The sequence below is a fragment of the Equus caballus genome, chromosome 5 (genome assembly GCF_041296265.1).
Source record: "Equus caballus isolate H_3958 breed thoroughbred chromosome 5, TB-T2T, whole genome shotgun sequence".
Classification (NCBI taxonomy): domain Eukaryota; kingdom Metazoa; phylum Chordata; class Mammalia; order Perissodactyla; family Equidae; genus Equus; species Equus caballus.
The window spans coordinates 43,139,024-43,162,781 of NC_091688.1; the positions used below are offsets into that span (position 1 = coordinate 43,139,024).

At 43.1% G+C, this 23,758-nt stretch overlaps 2 protein-coding genes across 2 annotated transcripts in view; one reads left to right on the forward strand and one right to left on the reverse strand.

Annotated features, from left to right (window-relative positions):
* Positions 1-23,758, forward strand: part of LOC102148193 (small proline-rich protein 2E) — a 92,596-nt gene that overhangs the window by 66,224 nt on the left and 2,614 nt on the right. The gene's annotated exons all lie outside the window — the stretch shown is intronic.
* Positions 5,699-8,078, reverse strand: LOC102148133 (small proline-rich protein 2A). The gene is made up of 2 exons (XM_014739960.2): positions 7,992-8,078; positions 5,699-6,586 (listed from the first exon to the last, which is right to left on the reverse strand). The coding sequence occupies exon 2, from the start codon at positions 6,563-6,565 to the stop codon at positions 6,374-6,376; it is 192 nt and encodes a 63-aa protein (XP_014595446.1). The 5' UTR covers positions 6,566-6,586; positions 7,992-8,078; the 3' UTR covers positions 5,699-6,373.

Sequence of the window (23,758 nt, forward strand, 5' to 3'; positions counted from 1 at the left end):
GATGCTCAGTATCCAGTTCTGAGAACAGAGTCAGGAAAAACTTGGCCTTTAGTTGATACTTATTGGATGAAGTCATAGGATCAATTCTGAATGAATGTAGGAAATGATGATTGATTTAGTTTTCATGGGTTGTTTCCTCTGCATGGAATGCCCTTCCATCCTTCTCTGACCATCAACATTTGGTTCACCCTGCAGAATCCTTTTTAGTATCTCACTGGTCCTGGCTCCTCCACAAAATCTACACTGCCCCCATCAGTCTCATCACACTTGTCACCCTCATTTCACTCTCTGGACTGACTGCCCTGTAATAGCCAGTGCAGGATTATTCCCTTGACCTAAAAGATTAGTGACTTTTTTTATGTGATGCTCGTCTATTTTTCTCTACACTCCCAGCACCCGGCTCAGGATGAGCATAGTAGATGTTCAATAAATTGCTGTCATTTGAGTGGACCAGACACAACTTAACAGTGAAATCAAAAGACAAAAATAGTGAAATGCCCGGAAGATACAAGTGTTAATTTATGAAATCAGAGGAGCCTCATTAATGAGCCTGTTCTCTGAAATCTCCCTGCAGAATTGGACTTCCTGGATTCTATGCCTTTCTTAGGTTTGGACAGCCTAGAAACGTAGCTGAAGGGATTGCTCAGTTGACAGTCTCCTCCAGGGTAGGTTCCAGGCAGGATCAGTTCACACTTCAGGGTCTTGGCTCAGACCTGTAGCTCCCACCCACTGAGTCTGCAAAGCCTTCCTCTTGCCCAGCATCCCTACAGCCCTGGGGTTAGTAGTTCCAATGTCAGCACTTCCCACTGTCCCTGCCTGCCAGGTCCTTCCTCAGGAAATGGGGACTTGGGAGGGAGGCAGCTGGTCCTCTTGTGGGATATTGAAGGGAGTCTCTGTGGGCCAATGGGGTGTTCCTAATTTAGCTGCATCTCTACTTCACTCTTCAGTGGCCCATGACCGTCTCTAGAGTCTTTTAAGGACCTCCCTTAAGGATCTGTTGCCTGCCCAGGTCACTCCTTCCTGGAAGGAAACATTCTTCCCTGGGCCCAGCAAGAGAGGAGAGTCAGGTTTGTTCAGAGATGTTGCTTTCATTGAAGGGAGCATGAACGGGGGGACGTAAAGGTCCAGAACGGCCTCAGGGGCAGAGTGAGGAGTCAGCTGTCTTAGCAGAGGAGGAGGTGATTAATAGGAAATATAACACTGTCTTGATTGAGGGTGAAGAATTGGAACGTAAAGAAATTCTGAAGAATTTTCCATTGTTTAAGGTAGTTTTACTTAAAAAAAATTTTAATCTTGTTATTCAAGATTCCCCAAAATGGTGAAACCCAGGTGTGCAGAGAGCTAAGGAAGCACTATTCTGTACCTTGAAGTGTCCTCATGAGCCAGCAGGGGGCAACAGAGAGGGTGGAAGCAGCAGCTAGAAGAACTAACTGGTCCTGACCACAGCAGGGTCAAAATAGAGAATGGAGAACAGGTCTTGCGTCCAGGAAAGACACCTAAAACGTGGCCCCCTTGTCCAATCCTCACTGTTTCCTAGAAAGTTGCTGGGGGGAGCTGTTGATGAAATGCAGTCAAATTAGTGATCTGTGAAGAACTTTCTCTTCAAGTAGATGAGAAGTAACTTCTGGGCTGTGTGGCATTCTCTCTTGGTGCTGGAAGAAAGGGACTGGAGAGGGGCGGGGGAGCAACAAATTCCAAGCTATTTGAAGATGGGGTACTGTGGAAGAGCCATTTCCACTTTGGTGGTCTTCCTGTTAGCATGGGGAGGGGGTGCACTTCTGCCAACTGGGGGTGGGGAGCAGGGCTCTGGGCCCTGGGAGGGAGCTGCAGGCGATTGTGTGCTGTTGTTGCTGCTGCAGGACAGCGTTCCTGGGTTGATGAGAACCTGCAAGAAACAGGAGATAAACTTCTAATCTGCAGCAACAACAGTGGAAGAACTTAATCCTGAGTATTCACATGGGAGAAGCTCCCTTTCCTCCACCCGCTTCCTCATTCTCTGGGACGAAGATCGTCTCATCTTTCCCACTCACTCCCAGCCCACTGTAGCCTCCAAGGAGCAGGTTCTCAACCAAGGGGAGTCCTCTGGGGCTGCACTAAGATGCCCCATGTCTGCCCACAGCTACCCCAGCCCTCGAGGGTTCTGCCCTGTAAGAGGATCATGCTCGCATCGCAATGACTCAGAGAAAAAGCAAAACTTTTGGGGGACACCGAAACGTAGTGCCTGTTAAGAAACGGGAAAAAATGAGTGGGGGGTTTTTAGTCTGAGGAAGCAAAGGTTTGAGGGGTTAAGACTGCGCATAGTTCACAGCTATTCCTCATAGAGACATGCTCCCGAATGTTCCAGAGAGTGGGAACAGGATGAGTGGAGGGAAGTGCTAGGAGGTAAAGATGAAGTCCCTGCCACCCTATTCTTACCCAAATTTAGCAGCACTTCCTAAGTTAGTGAGTTCTCTGGCCCAAAACTGTTTAATTAAGTTCAATTAAGAATATTTAGTTTGGTGGGATGCGGGACTGATGGTTTTAGTCTGTCATGCAAATTTTCCTGTCTTTTGATCTGTGCCAGTTATGAAGATATTTTGTCTTTCCCCCTAGACTTATTGGCTATTTCTCTTCTCCATCTATGCTATCCCTGGTTACTTTAACACCTGACCTCTGTTTCTTCAGTGAAGTTAATACAAGCCAATTTGAATTGGCCAATTAAAAGTCAAAATTGAACATCAGAAAAAACAGTCAGTAAAACCACAGGCTTTTGTTACATTAGCCTGAGCACAAGCTGAAGATGATTGCAGAAGGAGGAGAAAAGTACAGTCTCCAAGGAAATTAAGTTCTAGTCCAGGTCTACCAGAACACTGTCTGTGGTCTGGGGCCCTGGTTCCCTTATCTACAGCTGCCAGTGTGAGCATGGTGCCCACGTGGTGTGACAGGAGGCTCTGTTGTCTGTGCAGTGCTCACAGCCCTGCAGAGATATTGTTGCTCTAAGCCCCAGGGGGACCCCTACTTGGCAGCTTCACTGAGGCATTCAGGAGATCCTGGCGTCTGCAAGGAGATGAGCAGAAAGGACTCGCTGAGCTCCACATCCCCAGGAAACAGGCATTCTGCAGGGATCCCAGGGCTGGGACTCAGCATCTTTCCTAACCCCCAGTACAATCCCACTATCTCTTTCAGATTCTTGAAATGAAATTACTATCAACATCAACAATACCACCTCCAGCTCCGAGCTTTAGGATCAAATGGAGTTTAAATAGTTTAGTTAAACAGTCCTTGAGCTCCAACCAGAGACCAGGCCCTCATGTGTGCATGTGTGTGTCAGGGGGCAGTGTCGGGGTGTGAAGATGCAGAGAGCCCTGGAGGACCTCACAGTCTGTGTGGGGCAGGGTGAGTGTGTTACAGATGTTTAGACAGAGTGAAAGTACAGAAGCATGACAGAAGTCTCATCACCATGCTGTGGAAGCCCAGTAGGAGGAAGTTGGTTGATCACAGAAACCTTCCTGGGGAGGTGTCACCTCGGGGGATGATGTCTCATTCCAGAACTTTCCTATCCATTGACCTTCCATTGGCAGTTTATCCAGTCTTCCATTCTTCAGCTATCTTCATGGATGGATACTGCACGCTTTGCTTTCTTCACCAGGAAGAGACGGATTCCTGGACTGGTCAGCGGGCCAGGAGAAGGTTTGTCATGCTTAATCTCTCAAAATAAAGAAATGGAAACCTCATCCTGCTCAGTCTGCTCCCCACAAAGGCACTCACCTTGTGCTCCGTACCTGGGCACAGCCCAGGAGTCTCTGGTCTTTCCATACTGCCAGTTCCCAGCTGCTGAAACACCTTAGGGGTTTGGGCAGGCCAGTGGATGAATGGACATCCTTACTTACCCAAGTAATAGTTTTAGCCTAAAGTTATTTAAGAAATTCTTCCTGTTGATCTTTAAAAAGGACTCCAAGCTTTGAAAACTGTGGAGAAAATGCATTCTATACACCTACAAAGCAGAGCCGGCATGAGAACAATTTAGGGCCAGTGGAAGAGATCAGTAACAAGACTTAGAACCAGAACCAGAGCTTCTTCTGGTCTCTCTCTGTTTCGGAATCTGAAATTAACCACCACGGATATTCCTGGGCACAATGAATGGACCCAGGAACCTGCAATCAACTGGGAGGAAGGGGAATGGGTGGAGTTTGGGGGAAAGACTCACAACTCTTCTCAGTCCTACTGTAGGTAAAATTAGTCCTTAGCCTCTCTCTTCTACACTTTCTCTCAATTGTTCTTGAAATTTCTTACTTTGCACATATATTTTTCAATTGACTGTGACCTAATTTTACCTCCATGGAAGTAAGAGAGAGGCTACTATGAGGCTGGTGGGAGGAGAATTGGGGAAAACATGGAATGTGATTAAACTCAAACTTCCATCATCACTGGATATGATTAGCTCTCAAGAAAGGTCTTGCCTGTGGCACTTAAGAGCCCAAGGGAGAAGTCCAGGCAAGAAACCAAGGAGTCATCATCTGCTCTTCCTTCTTCTTCACCTTCCATATTCCACACATCACCCCAGCACACCCTCTGCCCTTGTCAGATATGATCTAATGGTCCACGAGGCATGTATCAGTCCCCACCATCTCAGCAGACCACTGAGGAGGCTTCTCTAGAGAGTCTCATTATCTTCTTTTCTTTATCTCTGGGTTTTATCAGTTCCAGACATTTCATTGGTGCTAATCAATGATTGTTGAGTTAGAGTACAGAACTTGATTTATCAGAGTAAAGGACAGACATAAATAACCCTACCTGTAAGCTGAGGCTGAAATGCAAGCAGGACTTCCTTAGTCCTTCCACACCTGTCTCAGGCTCAGGCTCAGGGACACTGGAGGCCCACCCCACAGTGACTGTCTAAGCCAGCAGTCCTCAAAGTGTGGTGTGAACACCCTGGGGGTTCTCAAGGTGCTTTCAGTGAGGTCCGTGGGTTAAAACTATTTTCATAATGATGTTCAGATGTTGTTTGACTTTTTCACTCTCTTTTATCTATAAGTCTACGGTAGAAATGACAGAAGAGACAACATGACATGTGGTGATATTATCACTCTGACAGCTAGTGCAATGCCTACTTGTGTATAGTGTGTTTTAAAATATTCTCAGTTTTAATTTCCAATAAGAGAAATATCAATTGATAAAATTCACAATAACTAAAGTGCTAAATTATTCTTCAATAATTTTAAGAGTGTAAATCTTTCCCAAGGACCAAGCAGCTTAAGAACCGCTGCAGTAGGTAACACTCTCTGGGGTCCATCCCCTCCAGGACAGTCTCCACACAGGGCCTGGTTGGCAATTCTTGTCCCAAGTACTGGTCCCATGGACCTCCCTGGACCTTGCAGAGCCCATCTCATGCTCAGCCCATCCTGCAGCCCTGACCTGATTGGTGGCTCCATTGTCAACCCTCTCCACTTCCCCTGCATGGTAAGTCCTTCTGTGGAAAAGATAGGTGCTGGGTGTAGAGGTGGGCTTGGGAGACATGTGGCCCTTTGGGGCACTGAGAATGGGTGACCAGAAAGGAAAAGGAGACCTGCTGTCTTGCGCAGGGTGCCCATCTCCTTCTCTTGTGGCCCCTGATCTCCTCCAAGGATTTCCCACTTAGTCTTTGCTTCCTTTCGTGGGCCCTGATTTCTCCTTCTGTGGCTTACGCCCAATCCCAGCAAGAGAGCAGAGACTTGGCCAATCAGGGATGAATATTTTTTATTGAGAAGCAGGGAGGAAGGAGCATCATAGAGCATGGAGTCATTTTAATGGAGTCAGAGTCCAGAGGGAGGGGTGAGCTTTCTTAGGGGTTGTGGGAAATAACAAACAGAAGACCTCGTTCTCTTCGCTAAAGAGTGTGCAGTTGTGCTGTGAAGAACTCTAGGAAACTTTCAATTGATTTAAACAGTTCCCTTGTTTTAATTTTTCAATCATGTTTGCTCCTAGAAACTTTCATGGAGTTGAAACCCACGGAGGCAGATTGCTGAGCAAGGAAATCTGTGTCCTTGTAGTGAGCTTGTACAACCAGCAGAAGGCAATGTGGTAGAGGAGATGGCAGCTGGAAAGTCTGGCCTGGTCCCGACCAGGACAGTGGATGGAGAAGGGCAAGAACACATATGGCCTCTAGGGAAGGGTCTGAGAACATGGCACTTCTGTCTAAATCGTGTGGCTTCCTGGGAGAGGAGCTGGGAGGAGTCGTTGATTGGAGGAGGAAAATCCAGTAGACTATGACAATATCTTTCTTCTTGAGTCTCAAGAGAGGCAGCATCTTCTAGGTTGTGTGTGCTCCCTGTTGTTGCTGGAAGTGATGGGGCAGGAGTGAGCAAGGGGGTGCTTCATGACCAGGTCGGAGAGGGTGGCTTCAGAGGTGTCACTTCTACTTCGGCGGGTATTTTTGCTGGCCAGGGGGGCACTTAACAGGGGGATACTCCTGCTGGCCAGGAGGTGGGGGACACGGCTCAGGCACCTTGGGAGGGCAAGGCACAGGCACCTTGGGAGGGCAGGGCTCAGGGACCTGGGGAGGGGGCTGGCAGGGAACTTTGCATTGTTGCTGCTGCTGATAGGACATTTTCTTTAGATTGTAGATCAACTGAAAGAAAGAAGAAAAGCACTTTAGAATGAGACAAGATCAGTGGGGGAGATTATTTCCAAAGGAGCACAAGGGGGAAGCCTTCTCTCCTATAACTTCTTTCTTTCATGTCGGTGCTATGACCATCCTATTTTACTCTCTCCCGAGACCACCCAACCCACAGAAGCCTCCATGGATCACAGTGGTCAACAAAGAGGATTTTCTTGGGGCCCGCCCTGCCGATGCTCAGTGTCTGCTCTGTCTGTCCCACCCGGAGAGTTGGTGCCCAGACTGTGCTCTGTCCTTTAAAGAGAGCATGCTCACTCTACAGGGAGACAGGAGAAAGAGAAGATTTGGAAAGCATCTGGGAAATGTCCCTGAAAATTAAAGGTAAAATGTCTTTAGAATCATCACCTTGAAGAAAAGAGGACTGGGAGGCAAGAGAGCACCTGCTAAATTCTGTAGGACCTGTTGATGCAGGGTCCAATTTGGAGAGATTGGACTATATTTCTTCCAGATACCATGAAATATTTCCTTCCTCTAGGACTGTGCCCTCTTCACTGCTGAGGCATTTCTTCCTCTTTGCCCTCTTAGGCAACTTCTCTGGTCCTCTGTGTCATTCCTGACTACTTTAAACCTAGTCACTACTTCTTCAAGGATAATGAATGTCCCTTCGTGATGGCTGTCTTAAGAGTTGGAACCAGGAGCAGAGTCAGAGTCAGCAGGAAACCCCAGCCAGGCATCCGGCTCAGAGCCCCACTGGATGGCTCATCATGCCCTAACCCAGGGTCAGAAGCCTGACCATGAAAAGAGAGAGATATTTGAGGAGGAGCACAGGAAAGAACAAAGATGGAGGTTATGAAAGCTAAATTCTGGCCTCAGCTTTACCAATATCCATTTGGCTGACCTGGAGCTTTATCATCTCTACCTTTAATCACATGAATCTCAAATTACCTTCTATTTTAGAACAGAGGTAGGTAAACCTTTTCTGTAAAGGGCCAGATAGTAAATATTTTAGACTTTTCAGGCCAACCAGTCTCTGTCACAACTATTCAACTCTGCCATTGCTGTGTAAAAAAGGCATAGACAGTATGTAAACAGATGGGCATGACTGTTATTTATAAGAATGGTGGTGGGCTGGACTCGGCCTGTGGACCTTAGTGTACCGTTACCTGCTTTAGACCCCCGACTTTCTGCATCACACTCATCTCACTTCTCCCTGCTTGCTGTCTTTCCCTCCTGGTCTTTGTTTTCTGGTCTGTTTTGCTTGTCTGTTCCTATTGCTGTTTCTGGGCATCCGTCTTTCCTTTTCTGCATCCCACCCTAGCCCATAACTCTACACAATCTCCTCATTCCCTTTAGTGGGAACCTACTGATGGCCCCTTAGAGGGCTTCCTCTCCCACAGAACAGAGCCTCCCCACTCACCTGCCTTTCCAGGCTGTTCCAGGCTTCAGGGATTCAAGTGTGTGGAGAAGCCCAGAACAGGGTCCTTTTATCCTGGGCTCAGCCTGCGCAGGAGGAAACTAAAGGAGTTTCCCCACTATTTCCTGGTGTCCCGATGTCTCATTCAGTTCTTGAAAACACTTGCTAAACTCCTTCTATGCATGAAAAACTCCAGTTTGGCAGCTTTTGCATGAATAATAGCATTTGCATTTCTTCTGGGAGGATTTAGTATGGTGTGTAATGGGTGCGGCAGAGGGATATAGGGATACATGCATTTTCTTCAAGTGTACCTGGGTCCTTCAGTGGAGTTGGGATGGATATGAGGAGACAGGAGGAAAAAAGTCTCTGGGCTGAAATGTGCAGAGAGAGAGTCTTTTCCAGGAATGCCAGGGCTGGATCTTAACGCACTTCATATTCCATCCTAGTGTCTCCTCCCCACATTTTATATAGAGTGAATGACATTACCATCCACACCACATATACTCCACCATTAGCACTGATGTTTGGGGTCAAATAAAATTAAGATCATTTACCCAAAGACCATTGAGTACCTACTAGGGGCCAGGTCTGTGAGTAGGGGAGGAAAGAATAATGAATAAGACCCCACCCAGGCCCAAGAAATGTTCATAGTCTAGTAGGAGACAGATGTGAATATGCAGAGTGAAGGGACAGTGCAATATGGCAGACAGTTGATCAGCGTACTACAGGTCTGCCAACTGGGACTTTATGTGGAAGGGGACTCTCCTATACCAGGCATTCTTTCTCCTTCTAGAGATTGTCCTGAACTCTGGAGGTTGACTTAACCCTCCTCTACCAGCTTCATATCATCCTGCTCCCAACTATCATCCACTCTCTTCTCCCCTTCTTTAGAACCAATTGATATACAAGGACCTTATATTGTATCCTCTATTTCCAAGGAATAAAATGTGAACCTCCCCCTTGGTCACTGACCCTCCTTATTTGTCCTTTCATCCTTGGGGCTCCTTTTCTGCATACAGGCCAATGCGCTCAGAGTCCTGGGCACCTCTTCTTCCCAGCTGGTAGCTCAGGATTTCTTACGGTACTGAGAAAGTCTTGATGGTGTGGGTAGAACAAAGGGTCTAAATCCCCAAGTAATTTGGCATATCCTATATCCCAAATTTTAGAAGGGATTCCTTGTTAATGGAAAATGTAATGAAAGAATGGTATATTCCCACAAAGAAAGACTATACTGCAAAGAGACAAACTACAGCTACATGCTAGAAAAGGAATGAATCTCACAAACACAATTTTGGGGGAAAAAAATCCAGGCAACAAAGAATTCCTACTGTATAATTCCCTTTATATAAATTTCAAGAACAAGAAAAGCAAACCTATGGTGTTAGATGTCAGGATAATGGTGATGTTTGAGGGCCTGTCCACTAGGTGGACTACTGGGATGCTGGTAACATGCTCTTTCTTCATCTGTGTATTGGTTACATGGTTGTTAAGCTAGTGAAACTTTATTGAGCTGTATTCAGTTGTGTTCTCAATTTATACTTCAAATTTAGTTCAATTGAAAGGTTACTTTAAAGAAAAGAATGCTAGTTTTCCTGCAATAGAGTGAACAAAGAGACCTATGATCAGGTCAGCAAAATAGTACCATCACAGGAATGTTTTGTAGGACAGTAAAGACTTTGGATTTTATTCTAGTTGCAATGGGAAGATATTCAATAATTTCAATAAAGACAAGGTACAATGTTATTTATGTTTTTATATTATTGCTGCAGTTGCTCTGATAAGGGATTGTTGTGGTACAAAATTGGAAGAGGAAACAAGACAGGAGACTTTTGCAGTGGTTCGGACAAAGGATAACAGTGGCTCTAATTGGGGTCAGAACATTGGAGATGAGAAGGTGAGAAGTGGTTCTATTCTTAAGACAGAACTTTAGGACTTTGGGAGAAATTTTATGTATGAGGTAAGAAAAAGAGGAATCAGAGATAAATCCTAGGCTTTTAAAGTTATTATTACTTTAAAATTGTTATTACTTTAAAATTATTATCCTTATTACTTTAAAATTATTATTATTATTGTTTGTGGCTTGAGCACATTTACACACAAGGCGACATTGTTGTGTATATTAAAAGTGGATAGAAAGTATTATTGACAATAGTCAAGATATGGAAACAACCTAAGTGTCCATCAATGGATGAATGGATAAAGAAGATGTGGTATATTATTCAGCCATAAAAAAGAAGGAAATCCCCCCATTTGTGACAACATGGATGAACTTTGAGGGCATTATGCTAAGGGAAATAAGTCAGGCAGAGAAAAACAAATACCACGTGATTTCACTTATATGTGGAATCTGAAAAACAAAACAAAAAACCTGAGCTCATAAACACAGAGAACATATTGGTTGCCAGAGATGAGGGGTGCGGAATGAGTGAAATGGGTGAAGGGGTTCCAAAGGTACAAACTTCCAGTTATAAAATAAATAAGTCATGAGGATATAATGTACAGCATGGTGACTACAGTTAATAATACTGTACTGCATATTTGAAAATGCTGCATATTTGAAAGTTGCTAAGATCTATATCTTAAAAGTTCTCATCACAAGAAAAAAAATGTTTTGTAAGTATGTATGGTGACAGATGTTAACTAGACTTACTGTGGTGGTCATTTTGCAATATATACTGAATCATTATATTGTACACTTGAAACTAATATAATGTTATATGTCAGTTATATCTCAATTAAAAAAGAAGTAGAGAGAAAATATTCCACAAAAGGTAGACATGACATTATTACATAAAAAGGATAATGAGCACATATTATGAATAACTTCATAACAATAAATCTACAACTTAGATGAAAAAGACAAATTCCTTGAAAATACAACTAACAAAAAGTAACATGTAAAAGAAAACTTAGATAGCCCTGTGATGAACTTTTGATGTGTCAGCTTGCCTAGGCCACACTCCCTAGCTATTCAAACCTAGTCTAGGTGCTGCTGTGAAGGTAGATCTGATTAAAGTCCATAGTCAGTTGGCTTTAAGTAAGAGAGAATATCATAGAAAACCTGAGTTGGTCTGATTCAATCAGTTGGAAGGCCTTAAGAGCAGAGCAGACGCTTCACTGAAGAAGAAATTCTTTGTATATACAGTAGCTTCAGCCCATGCCAGAGGGTTTCAGCCTGCCCTTCCTGATGTCCTGCCTTACAGATTTTGGACTTGTCTACCCAGCCTCATAATCATGTAAGCCAAGTTCTTGCAATAAATCTCTTAGTGTATATCTCCTACTGATGCTGTTCCTCTGGTTGAGCCCTGAATGAAACAACCTTTATAATTGTTACAGAAATTTAACTCATAATTTAAAGTCTTCCCATATAGAAATCTCCAGGCCCAAATGGCTTAACTCGTGAGTTATATCAAATACTTAAGGAAGAAAAAATATTAATCATACATAATCTCTTTCAGAAAACAAAGAAAGAGGGAATACTCATCAAATCTTTTTGAAGGTAGCATAGCTCTGATTTCGAAACTTGACGAGGACATTACACAAGGGAAAATTACAGACCAGTATCCCTCATGAACATAGAAGCAAAAGTCCTTAACAAAATATTAGTAAACTGAGTCCTGCAATATATCACGAGGATTTATCACAAGAATACAAGATTTATTTAATATTCTAAAATAAGTCAATGTAATTCACCAACATTAATTGAACAAAGGAGAAAAATTATATTATCATCTCAATAGATGTAGAGAAAGCATTTGACAAAATTCATTATTCACTTAAGGTAAAATTCTGAAAACTAGGAATAGAGTGGAATTTTTCTCTCTCCAATGAAGGTCATCTATGAAAAACCTACAACTAATGTTATATTAACTGTGAAATATTTTCCCCCTAATGTCTGGAACAAGGCAAATATATCCCAACTCACTACTTCTATTCAACATTTACTGGAAGTTCCAGTCACTGCAATAAGGCAAGAAAAAGAAATAAAGGCATGAATTGGAAAAGAGGAAGCACAGATGTCTTTATTCACAGATGATATAATTGCCTATGTAGAAATTCCTGAGGAATCTGCAAAAATATACGCTGGAACTAAGTGACTTCAGCAATGCCTCAGAATACAAGGTCACTATGTAGAAATCAATTACATTTCTGTATACCATCACTAAACAATTGGAAATGAAATAAAAATAAAATCATAACAGCGTAAAAATAATAAAGTATTAGCAGCATAATTAACAAAAATGTGCAAGACTTTTATGCTGGAAACTATAAAACAATCTAGAGAAAAACAAAAGAAGATATAAATAAATGAAGAGATATACAGTGTTCACATATTAGAAAACACGTTATTTAAAAGATATCAGTCCTCTTATATTGATCTATTGATTCCTTGAAATCTCAATAAAAATCCCAGCTGGCTTTTTTGGAGAAATTAACAGCCCAAATTTAAAATTTTTACATAAATGTAAAGAATTTAGAGTAGTCCAAACAATCTTGGAAAAGAACAAAGCTGTGGGCCTCACATTATCTGATTTAAGACGTACTATGAAGGTTCATCAATCAAGAATGTGTGGTTTGCCAAACAAATACATAGATAAAGAGAACAGATTGGTGTTTGAGAGAGGGAAGGGGGTGGAGAGACGGGTAAAGGGGCACATGTGTATGGTGACAGATAAAACTAGACTATTGGTGGTGAACATGATGCAGTCTATACAGAAACTGAAATATAATAATGCACACCTGAAATTTATACAATGTTGTAAGCCAATAGGATCTCAATAAAACAGTTAAACTACACATAATCTGAAAAAAAAAGTGTGGTTTTGTTATATGGATATACACATAGATTAATGGAACAGTATAAAGAATTCAGAAATAGATCCCACATTTATGGTCAAGTAAAATGTATAAATGACTGAAAAGTATATGAAAAAATACTAAACAATATTACAACTCAGGAAAATGAAGTTAAGAAGCCCCATGAGATACCATTTCAGATCTGCAAAAATGGCTAAGATGATAATAAATGACTCAAGAAGTGTGACAAGGATGTAGAACGTTTGGAACTCTCACACAATGCTGGTGGGAGTGCAAAATGGCATAACCAATTTAGAAAACAATTTGGCAGTTTCTTATACAGTTAAACATACATCTGTGCTGTGACCAAGAAGCTCTACTCATATATTTATTTAAGAGAAATAAAACATATGTTTACAAAACACTCATGCATAAATATTCATTGTAACAATGTTCAGGTAGCCCCAAATTGAAACACCCCAGATGTCCATCAACACAGAAAGGATGAACAAATTGTGGATAATTCACACACTGGAATAGCAATAAAAAACCTAAACAAGCTACTGACAAAAGCAATAACATGATGAATATCAAAAATTTATTTAGCCAAAGAAGTTAAACACAGCAGAGTATGTTCTGCATGATTCCATTTGTGTGAAGTTCTAGAATAAGCAAAACTAACATGGTTTTAGGAATCTGAAAAGTGGATACCTTTGATAGGTGATTTACTAGAAAGGGATACTGGAAATCTTTTATATCCTCCTGTGCTCGGATGTTACAGGGGCTACCTGTTATGTTAAGATCATGGTGTCTATCCATTTCTCTTGTTCTCTAAGTTCTTTGTTGAGGTAAAGTTATTCTACCAGAAGTCTGCATACTTGAATCATATTATCTGCATGAACTTTAATGAAATGATGTACTATTACTTTACTTTTTCATTTTTACTCACCGCAGCTACAAGAACTGCTACATAAAATCTAAGTCTGCTTTCTTCTTGTCCCTCAATAAATACCTTCTCTGAAAGCTCCAGAGGTGCTAGAAAAAGTAATCTTTCTCATACCCATACAGACATCTTTCTCCTCTGTGGCTATTCTTCCAGGTGAGAGAAAAATGTTAGTACCTGTATATTTGCCATAGTGGAGTTTTCTTTGAAAGGCAGGAGTTAGTTTTCAGGAACTGATGTGAATCAGAATTGTTGGGGAAAGACTTGATACTTGCTCCAGACCAGTTGAGTCTAGGATAAAAGGTCCCAAGCCCATCCTCTTCTTGCCATTGGGATCTTCTGAGGACAGCTTGGACAGAACGACAGATGGGGTGATTCTAGGGGCAAGGTGTGGGGCTGGAGGTAACTGAGACTGACAAGAAGACATGGATGGAGGGGTAAACGTATGTGTGGGTGATAAGCCAATAGAGTACAGAGGGAGTTCAAGCAAGATTTTAAGTTTGTATGTTCTGTGTTCCAATGGCTGAATCAAGGTCTAGAAATGTAAAATAATGTGTCTAGGGTCACACAGTGAATATTGGGACCCAGTAACCTGGTTGAGAGTGCCCTGTTCTTTCTGTGGCACTATCAGCTCTCTTGTCATGCATGGCCAAACCTTGGTTTCCAGAGGAAAGAGAAGTTGACCAGATTGTAAGAGTCATTCCACAAATATTTATTGAGTTCCTCCTATGTCCCGGGAACGGTTAGGTGCTGGGCATACAACAGTGAGTAATACATGGAACTTAAATCCAGCAAGGACAACAGAGATAAAGCAAGTGGTTACATCAATAATTATTTAATTACCATGATTATGTGTGGTATGAAGGAGTGATTCAAGTTAAAAAGAGCATAAAACAGGAAGAAGTAACCTCATCGGGAAGAAGCAATGAGAGTTAGCCTGAACCCTGGACAAGGCATGAAAGTCAGCCAGGGAAAGATAGCTGCTGGCTGAGAGACCAGCGTGTGTGGAGGATCAGAGGGAAGGAAGCTGGCACTCACAAGGCACAGAGAGGCTGGTGTGACTAGAAGCCAGGGGAGAGGAGTCTGCATGGGGCTGGATACATTGGGACAGCCTAACAATCCAAGTCTTACAGGCCAATGCTGAGGAGGTCAGGTATTTCTCTCAGAACAGCGGGAGGCCTTGGAAAGATATCAAGCAGAGAAATAACACAATCCCACTTGCATTTTGAAAGAGCCTTCTGGCTGAGGCATGATGAATGGCTTATGGGGCCTCAGATGTTGAAGAAGCCCAGTTAAGAGGCTCTTACAATTAGGCCAGGTGAGAACTGGTGGTACTTGGGTGAAGGTAGCATGAGTGAGATGGAGAAAGGTAAATGGGAGAAATAGAGGCAATAATTAGGTGGAACTGTTAAGCTCACAGTATTAGCTCTGAGCAATCTAATAATTCCCTGGGTCTGGTACCCATAATAACATCCCCGCAGTCAAAATTATAGCACAACTAATAAATTCAGTTAGGTCTACCTTACTCAGTTGCAGCCTGCCTGAGAAATTCAGTGTTCCACTGAAAAAAAAAAAAAGGAACATTCAGGCAATTTCCAGCTAGCAAAACTGGACCCCCTGACAGATGTTTCATGTATTTGACTGACATTGCCAGATGTTATCTCAGCTTGCCTGGACGTAAATCCAATTCTAATTTGTGCTGTGGCAAATATAGGTAATCTTTTTCCTTAAGTTCCAATACGCTTTTAACACCTTCACTATGTATGGGCTATTATAGACTTATGCGTGCCTTCTGCCCAAAGTAGAGCCCAGAAAATAAGTCTCAGAGTCTCCTTTGCAGCCGGGGCACAACCATGTGACCTGGGCTCTATCAATTAGAACTTGCTCCAGAAGAGAGCATTCTTTGTAGAATACATTTTACTGGCAAGGGTGGTGGCTCTCTTTTCCATTGGCCAAGAATGCAAGGGTGTGTTCCTGGCACAGATGTTGCATTGGTGGCGTGGCAGTGGCAGCACCTTCTTCACCAGGCCAGTTCTGTGGTGTGGTTTTGGGCATTGTTCCTCGATACTTAGTCTCAAGCCTGGTTCTTCAGCCCTCCCAGCAGTTCTGTAATCCACCCAACAGCTTTTCAATAAGCTTTTTTTCTGCTTAGTCAGCCAAAGTGGGCTTCTGTTGCTTGTAGTTAATATCCCCAGCTGATATAAAACAGTACTTTATTAATTACACAGTATTAAGCTGATCTTTAAATTTCATTAAAATGACATCATGAAACTGGGATCCTTGGAAGTATGGCTGAATAGGAAAAGTAGGTCTGATCAAAGCTTCTGTTCGTACTTGGCCTACCTAGGGGTTATGACAAACATTTATCAACAAATAAGAGAAATGTATATCTCTATAATATTCCAAAGAAACTATTTCACTAGATTATCACATAGAATTTCTGAGCTCATCTGCAAAAATCCAAAAACAGCAAAATAAAAAGTGTGCATGCCTCTGAACTACTGAGTGAATCTTTCCTGCCTCATATTTTCGAGGTGAGGAAAGATCTCTGAAATTTCCTGAGAAAGTCGTGAACACATAGGAGAGAGGCCCTGGTGGGGAAGATCCAAGGTAGAAATAATTCTGGAAGGGGCTGGCCCCGTGGCCGAGTGGTTAAGTTCGCGCGCTCCGCTGCAGGCGGCCCAGTGTTTCGTTGGTTCGAATCCTGGGCGCGGACATGGCACTGCTCATCAGACCACGCTGAGGCAGCGTCCCACGTGCCACAACTGGAAGGACCCACAACGAAGAATATACAACTATGTACTGGGGGGCTTTGGGGAGAAAAAGGAAAAAAATAAAAAAATCTTTAAAAAAAAAAAAAAAAGAAAGAAATAATTCTGGAAGCTAAGGGGAGACTTCAGTCCAGCCACCTCCACCCCAGGCAAGGAGCCCACTGGAGAGTCCCAGACTCAGGACTGGTAGCTCTGCTACAACATCTCTAAGGAGGTAACTGCTTTTCAAGAAAGCCACCCCAATGGGAGAAGATCTGCTTATAGGAAATGCCTGTCTTATACCAAGGTGGAATCTGCCTCCTATAACTTGTGCTTGCTGTCCCTCCATCTACCACTGGTAGCTCGTAAATAAAGAACTTGTGCATACTCCTGCAGGACCTATAGGCATCGATCTCTGCTCTCTTTCCCATCAAAATCTTCTCTTCTCCAGGTTAAGCAATTCTGTTGCCTCTGTATTTCCACATATGACCCAATCTGTTGGCCTTTCTCCTCTCCTACACAGACAGTAGACAGGGTTGGAATCAGACAGACTAACCTGAGGCAAGTTACCTAATCTCAGAGATAATCGCATTTATTAGAAAGGCAATATGCTCCCAGTAAAGTAATCTAATTCATATCTTGAGTCTATCTTTTCTAAATGTACAGTTTGTCTCATATTACTTAATACTGAGCCATAAATAATTTAAAAGGTCAGTCATGGGTGATCGTGAGGATTCAATTATCTAACACAAGTAAAGATGTGGCTCACAGGAAGTGCTCAAAAAATGATAGTTATTTTATTGGTGTTATTCCCAGCTTGTGATAGCTCTTAGTGGCTGATGGTGGTGATAGAAGTTTTGGTCCCTGAGGCTGAAAAAGGAGATGAGAGGATGAAGTGCCCTTACATTCAAGCTTAAATGAGAAAAGTACTAACTGAAAAAAAAGAGGCTCTCCCATTTCTGGCAGGTTTCTTAATCCTGGGGAAGGCCGCTTCAGTTGGAGCAGCAGCAGTACAGAGTCCCCACATCCTGGAATCTGTCCACTCAAAACGTGAGTCCTGCTGCATCTCGCAGTCAGCAGAAGTGCTGCCATCAAGGTCTCCACTCTATCTCCACATCTCCTCCTCCTCCTCCTCCTTCTTCTGCTCCTTCTCCTTTTTTTTTAACAGTCTGGGTCTCCAGAGTCTCCTATGGTCTTCCCTCTGTCACTTCTTCACCTCTCTTCCTTCTCTGGGCACTCCCTCCTCTTTCCATTAGGGTCTCCCCTTCCTAGTCTTAAATTCCACTCTCCCACAAGAGAATGTGCTGAGAATGGATGCCAAGTGAACAGGAGGCTGGGCCTCTCAGGGAACCATGTTTTATTGGAGAAAGCAGAGAGGAGCCAGCTCTGGGGTCTCTGGACAGCTGGTTGAGGTGATGGGGAGTATGCAAAGGATAGATTTAGCTCTCTATGAAGGTGGGGAAGGGACCTAATATGCACAGCCTTTTATTGAGTTGTCCATATCTTGGGGCACTTTTGTTCAAATGGGATGAGATCTAAAGGAAAGAATTAAACCTCTCTCCTGAAGATTTTCCCCATCCAGCAGCTAGAAGAACTGACTGTGTTGACCACAGAAGATGATAAGATAAAGGCAGCTGTGTCTGGCCATGAGGGAAGATCTTGAAAGTATGTTATTTTTATTTCTTATGGGAGATACTCCCAAGAAAAATTATAAACTATGATTTGGTTTGCTTTGTAATTAATTCTGAGGATATCACTTCTGCTAAGATAGGTAGTCCTCCTGATATGGGGTGTACGTCACCTGGCTATGAGATCGGGGCAGAGTTTAGGGCCCTTGGGTCTACCAGGCTCAGGGATCTGGGGAAATGACTGAAAGGGGACCTTGTTTTGTCACTGCTGTTGAAAGGATGTCTTTCTTGGATCTAAGTAAACCTGTGAAATACAAGAGGTAAAAATATTCAGAAATCACATCTCCCCAATTTTGAAATAAACTTCCTTTTTTTATAGGTGAGAATCCCTGGTCCTGTCAGTCTTGAAGTTCCCCAGGCCAAGTCAGCCAGGAGAGCTATTGCAGTCTCCCTGAGGATCTGTTTGTTTGGAGAAAAGGTATCCCTAAAGTCTAGATAGTTCTAAGCTCATCAAAAAAAGACCCTTTGTCAACCCTCCTTAGTTTGTTCCTCGAGAACTGGAGCTTTTGCAAAATAGAGAAGACGAAAACTTCTGTCCTCCTTGGTAACCTTCTCCAGCTTTTAGAGGGAGAAATTTGTAGAAGTGGCGAGGAAGAGGAGATGGTGGTCGAGGTGGCAGTGGCGGACCTAGGCTTATTCTTTCCTGAGCAGATGATAGCAGCAGCAGGACAGGCGTGTCTGGTCTTAAACGGGTCACTTCTGTCCAATCCCTCCTGTCTTCTGGGAGATGACCTGAGGGCTCCACTCAGATTTGAATATTGTATTTCCTTATGTTTGATAACCAGTGGCCCCTTCTGGGGCCCCGTGGCGTTGATGGAAGCAGTGTCTGTTGGGAACTGGGGAGAGAATCTCTATTCAGGTTGAGAAAAGAGGTCGGTGCCAGAGGCTGTCACAGAGGAATACAGAGGTATTCCTGCTGACATGGGGGCACTCAACATAGGCAGTACTTCCGCTGGCCATGGTAAGAGCAGGGCTCAGGGCTCACTGCCTTGGGGTGGGGCTTAGCACTGTTGCTGCTGCAGAGAGGACATCCTTCCCAGGTTTAAGGAAACACTGGATAAACAGGAGAGAAATATTTTCAGATTTGGCATCCATAAAGTTTAAAATAGTAGAGCAATTGCCATAAAGAATTCTAACCTCTAGAGTAGAGAAAATCCCTTTTACCTATAGCTTCCATCATCCTATTCTATGACTCAGATTTTCCTAGTTTCATTTAATGATAAAAAAATAATTTCTAACATTTAGTGAGTGTTTATATAGCTAGTGCTATGCTAAGTATGTCAACGATTTTCTTTGTTAATCCTTATCACAATCCTATGAGATGGAACAATTATTGCCTCCATTTTATATGTAGAGAAGGTGCAGAAAGGTTAGATGACTTACCTAAAGTGTAAAAACTAGTAACTGGGGGAACCAGGTTTATACTCCCTGACCCCAGAGCCAGTGCCCTTAACTATTACCCATTGACCAGGTTTCTCTGGAAGATGATAACCCCCAGCACCTCGGGAATCACCTGTGGGGCTATCTGGAGAAAGGATGTTCTTTAAGCTGCTCAGTTGTGGTTCCTTGTGTAGCTTTGAGTTGGAAGTGTTCCCTTTTTCTGATTATGTCAGATCCATCAGAATACTGGTGCTCTGATCTGTCTCCTCACTCTCATGAGAACATTGATCCCCAGGCCAAGAGTTGTCCTTGGGACTAGAAGGGAAAAGGTCTAGGAATTGTGCTGCTTTTTCAGCCAACACTGACTAGAGCTTCCAGTGTGTGTGTGCTACTCCTAGGATTGAGAGAGCAAAAAGAGGATGCTTAACTTGGGGAACAAAAAATTTGAGCCGATATGAGAATTATATGTAAACAACAGAGAGAAAGTAGAATTATTCTGCATTCCAGAGCAGAAGTCTCATTAAGGAACAGAAGTTATTGGGAAGCACATTTTAGTCCAATAAAGGAGATCATTTTTGAGTAATTCCATTTTACTAAGACTGGTTGCCTACAATGTACTGCACCTCCTATTGCTGGCAGAGTTCAAGAAAAGGAGGGAAGATGATTCCTCAGGAAGTATTTTAGAGCAGATGTTTGTTCAAAACATACTTCTGATTCCGGATTCCTATTCTTATCTTAGACTTCTTATTTTTTGTTTCTGGCTTCCTTTTACGGTATCCATCTTCTTCTATTAATTTCTCCCTCTCTGCAGGACAACCTCCATCTACTCACTCTCAGGATGTTTTATAAAGTTCTCTCTCCCATCTCATTGTCCACACCACTGGCCCTGAAGGGGAGCCAGGTGGTAATAGAATATCATAAGTCTGGGGTTTCCAGAAGTGTTACTCACACTTTGTCCCAAGGCTTAGCTCAAATTCTTGGATCTGTGACCTTACTTGAAGACTGTTCGTTGTTGTTTCTGGACAGCTGGGCTTTGGCCTCAAATCCAAGTGAAACAAAGTCTCTTGGTATTGCAGAAGGAACATGAGATGGAAACGAGGAGATCTGGTTGTTAGCTTTATTCTGACCTTAACCAGCTCTACGATCTTTGTCAAATCACTCAATATCTCCATGACCTAATTTCTTCATTTCTTATATGAAAGATTTTTGATTTGATGATTTCCAAAGTTAATCCTAGAATTAACATGATGTCTATCTACATGTATGTCTATGTACCTAGCTATCCTATTTCTCTGAAACTCCACCTAGAAGGAAACTTCACTATAGGTGCAGCCACGTGACGATCTTCCAGCTCAGGCGGAGGCTATCCCAAACCTTAAGGGAATTCTTCCATCTTTTCAGAGATATCTCAATCACCTATCTCTCCAGGCTGCTTCCCCCTTCAGAGGATCCAAGTGGCATAAAGAAGGCCTCAATCTTGCACTTTTGATTCCAAGCTCAGTCAGACCTAAATAAAGCAAAGGGATTTTTCCCAGTTTCCTCTTCCTTGGGCGTCTCACTCCAGGTTCTAAGATGACTTGTGTAACTGCTTCTTTGTATAGAGATCTCCAGTTTGGCTGGTACTGAGTGACTAACAAGGTTTTCATCTCCTTGGGAAGGGCACCCTGGGAGGAATGGAACACAGGGGCCATTTCCCACAGTGCCTCTGGGGCTCTCAGTGAGTGGTGGGCAGCCATGGGGTGGTGTAATGAATGGACCGTGGGACGCAAGGCCTTTGAGTGGTAGGTAAATAGCCGAAGACTTGAATTTATCATGTTTTAATGCTATAGAAAGTGTAAACCCCATGAGTCCAGACCACGTATCGTGGTAGGCACTGCCAGGAAAGAATTGTGTGGATTTGATGGATAAAAAGGCTATTAGAAAAAGCTAAATGAGACCATTTGGTGAAGTAGACCATGACTTTCACAGTTATGATTTTAAAAATGTTTTGTCAGTCAGGGAGTCTTAACAGACCCTGGAAAGTGGGAAGTAAAGTTCAGTGAGAACCAATTCCCAGTTTTCTCTCATGGAGCATTGTTTGGCTGTCAATCATTCAATGGATTCAGGATTCAGGAGGATGTTGGAGTATAGTATGTCACTTGAAGCTGTAGGACATAGTCAAGGGACAGAGGTAGATACTGATAGTTGGAGTATAGGGTGGAGAGTCAGGGGACCTGTCAGGGGAGGGAAGAAGGCACTGGGTACAGCTAGAGAGGACAATGGTGGTCCTTCGGTGTTGCTGAGACAACCACTACACACTGGGTGATGTGTTTGCCTTGCTGTGTTGCCTGGTAGGAAAAGCTGTACTTATAGGCCTGTAAACAGGTGGAAAGAAAGAAATGTTTCAGTGTATGTGCCAGGGAAATGGGACTACCATCTATTGGCAACTGGGAAGTTGAGAGGTGGTTCACTAGAGATCAAGGGTTTCCAGTTAATTTCCAGCATTTTGGTGCATGATACCTGAGCCTGAGCCAGTAGAAAAAGTAAGCCATTACCTATTGAAGGAACACCCAGAGTGGCAGTAGGCTTGGTGGGGTGGGAGTGGCAAGCAGGAGGAAAGTTGCATGTGCAGTGGAGTTTCAGGTGCTGAACAGATGTGTAGCATGATCACAAAAGTCAGTTTGCCCCAAGTTTTTCAATGTCAGCTTGAGGAATGGGCACAGCAGAGTGATCACGGGGAGGTGAATGGGTTCTAAAGGCTCTTGCAGTCCAGGAGTCTTCAATGTTCTCATGCATTCTATCAACTCCACAGCAGCTCTAGCTGTTATTTACTTTTTTCTGGAGTTTAGTGTTTGTGTATGGTAAGATTCGTGTGTATTTCAGGTAGTCCCAGGACTGCTGAGTAAAGGGTGGGGAAGAGTGTTTACTTGCTAATATTCTGGGGAACTAATTGCCTGGGGAAATTAAGGTTAAAATGTAGATGGAGGAGCTTCAACACTTCAGTCATGCTGGCATTTAAGGCAGGTGTGACCAAGTAGCCTCTGACAACATGAGTAGCCTTGCCTGGGAGGGTGTCTTCCTTGAAGAGAAATATCAGAGGGAACCACACAGATGTGGTTCAATAAACAGATTTTGAATAAATGCTTCTGACTTTGGTGCACTTCTTTCCATTTTCTTAAAGTGGTGACTAAGAGCACATGTTTTAAGCATAAAAGAGCTCAAGTGTACATCTTTGAGGGCAGCAAGGAGGAAAAGTGCTGAGGAGACTGGATCCCACTCTGAAATCTGTCCTGGGAGAGAGGTGCCTTTAGGAACGGGGTGGAGAAGACAGCTTCAAAGAAGCAGGGAATATAGGTCAAATTTGTGGTTCTATGGGAGGAAAGAAAGAGGAGGAGGAGAGAATTTCAGGCTTGAACAGAGTCAAGATAAGGCCCAATGCCATTAGCCCCCACCCCAAGAGGCAGGTATTATTTGCCCCTATGTGTAGGGAAAGATTCAAAGCCAGACAGGAGAAGTGACCTGCCCATAGTCACATGGCTTGTCAAAGATAGAAATGGGACCAGACATACTCCGTTCTTTTTCAGGTCTCTCCTTCTGTATTAGTCAGGGTTCTCCAGAGAAACAAAACATACAGGAGATAGGAGATATATATATACATATGTTGTTAGTGTCATTGAGTGGATTTTTTTTTTTATTAATGTTATGATAGATTACAACCTTGTGAGATTTCAGTTGTACATTTTTGTTAGTCATTGAGTGGATTTTGACTCCTAGTGAACCTGTCTACAGCAGAGCACAATCCTGCCTGGTCTTTTGGCACCATCCTCTCATCTTCTGGCATTGTATCAGACAATGTTCACTGCTATTCATAGGATTTTCATGGCCAATTTTTTGGAAGTAGGTGACCAGGTCTTTCTTCCTACTCTGTGTAGTCTGGAAGCTCCGCTGAAAGCTGTCCTTCATGAGTGAACCTGCTGGTATTTGAAATGCCGGTGGCTTAGCTTTCAGCATCATAGCAACATGCAGCTGCCACAGTGTGACAGCCAACAAATGAGTGGTGTGATTCTGTGACCAGGAAACTAACCTGGGCTACAGTGATGAGAGTGTTGAATCTTAAGCACTAGACCACCAGGGCTGAGAGAGAGAGAGAGAGAAGGAGGGAGGGTGGGAGGGATGGAGAGAGAGATTTATATAAGAATTAGCTCACATGATTATGAAGGCTGGCAAGTCCAA

Excerpts from the sequence above, each read along its gene's own strand:
- LOC102148133 (XM_014739960.2), bottom strand. The coding sequence starts at position 6,565 with ATGTCCTATCAGCAGCAGCAACAATGCAAAGTTCCCTGCCAGCCCCCT.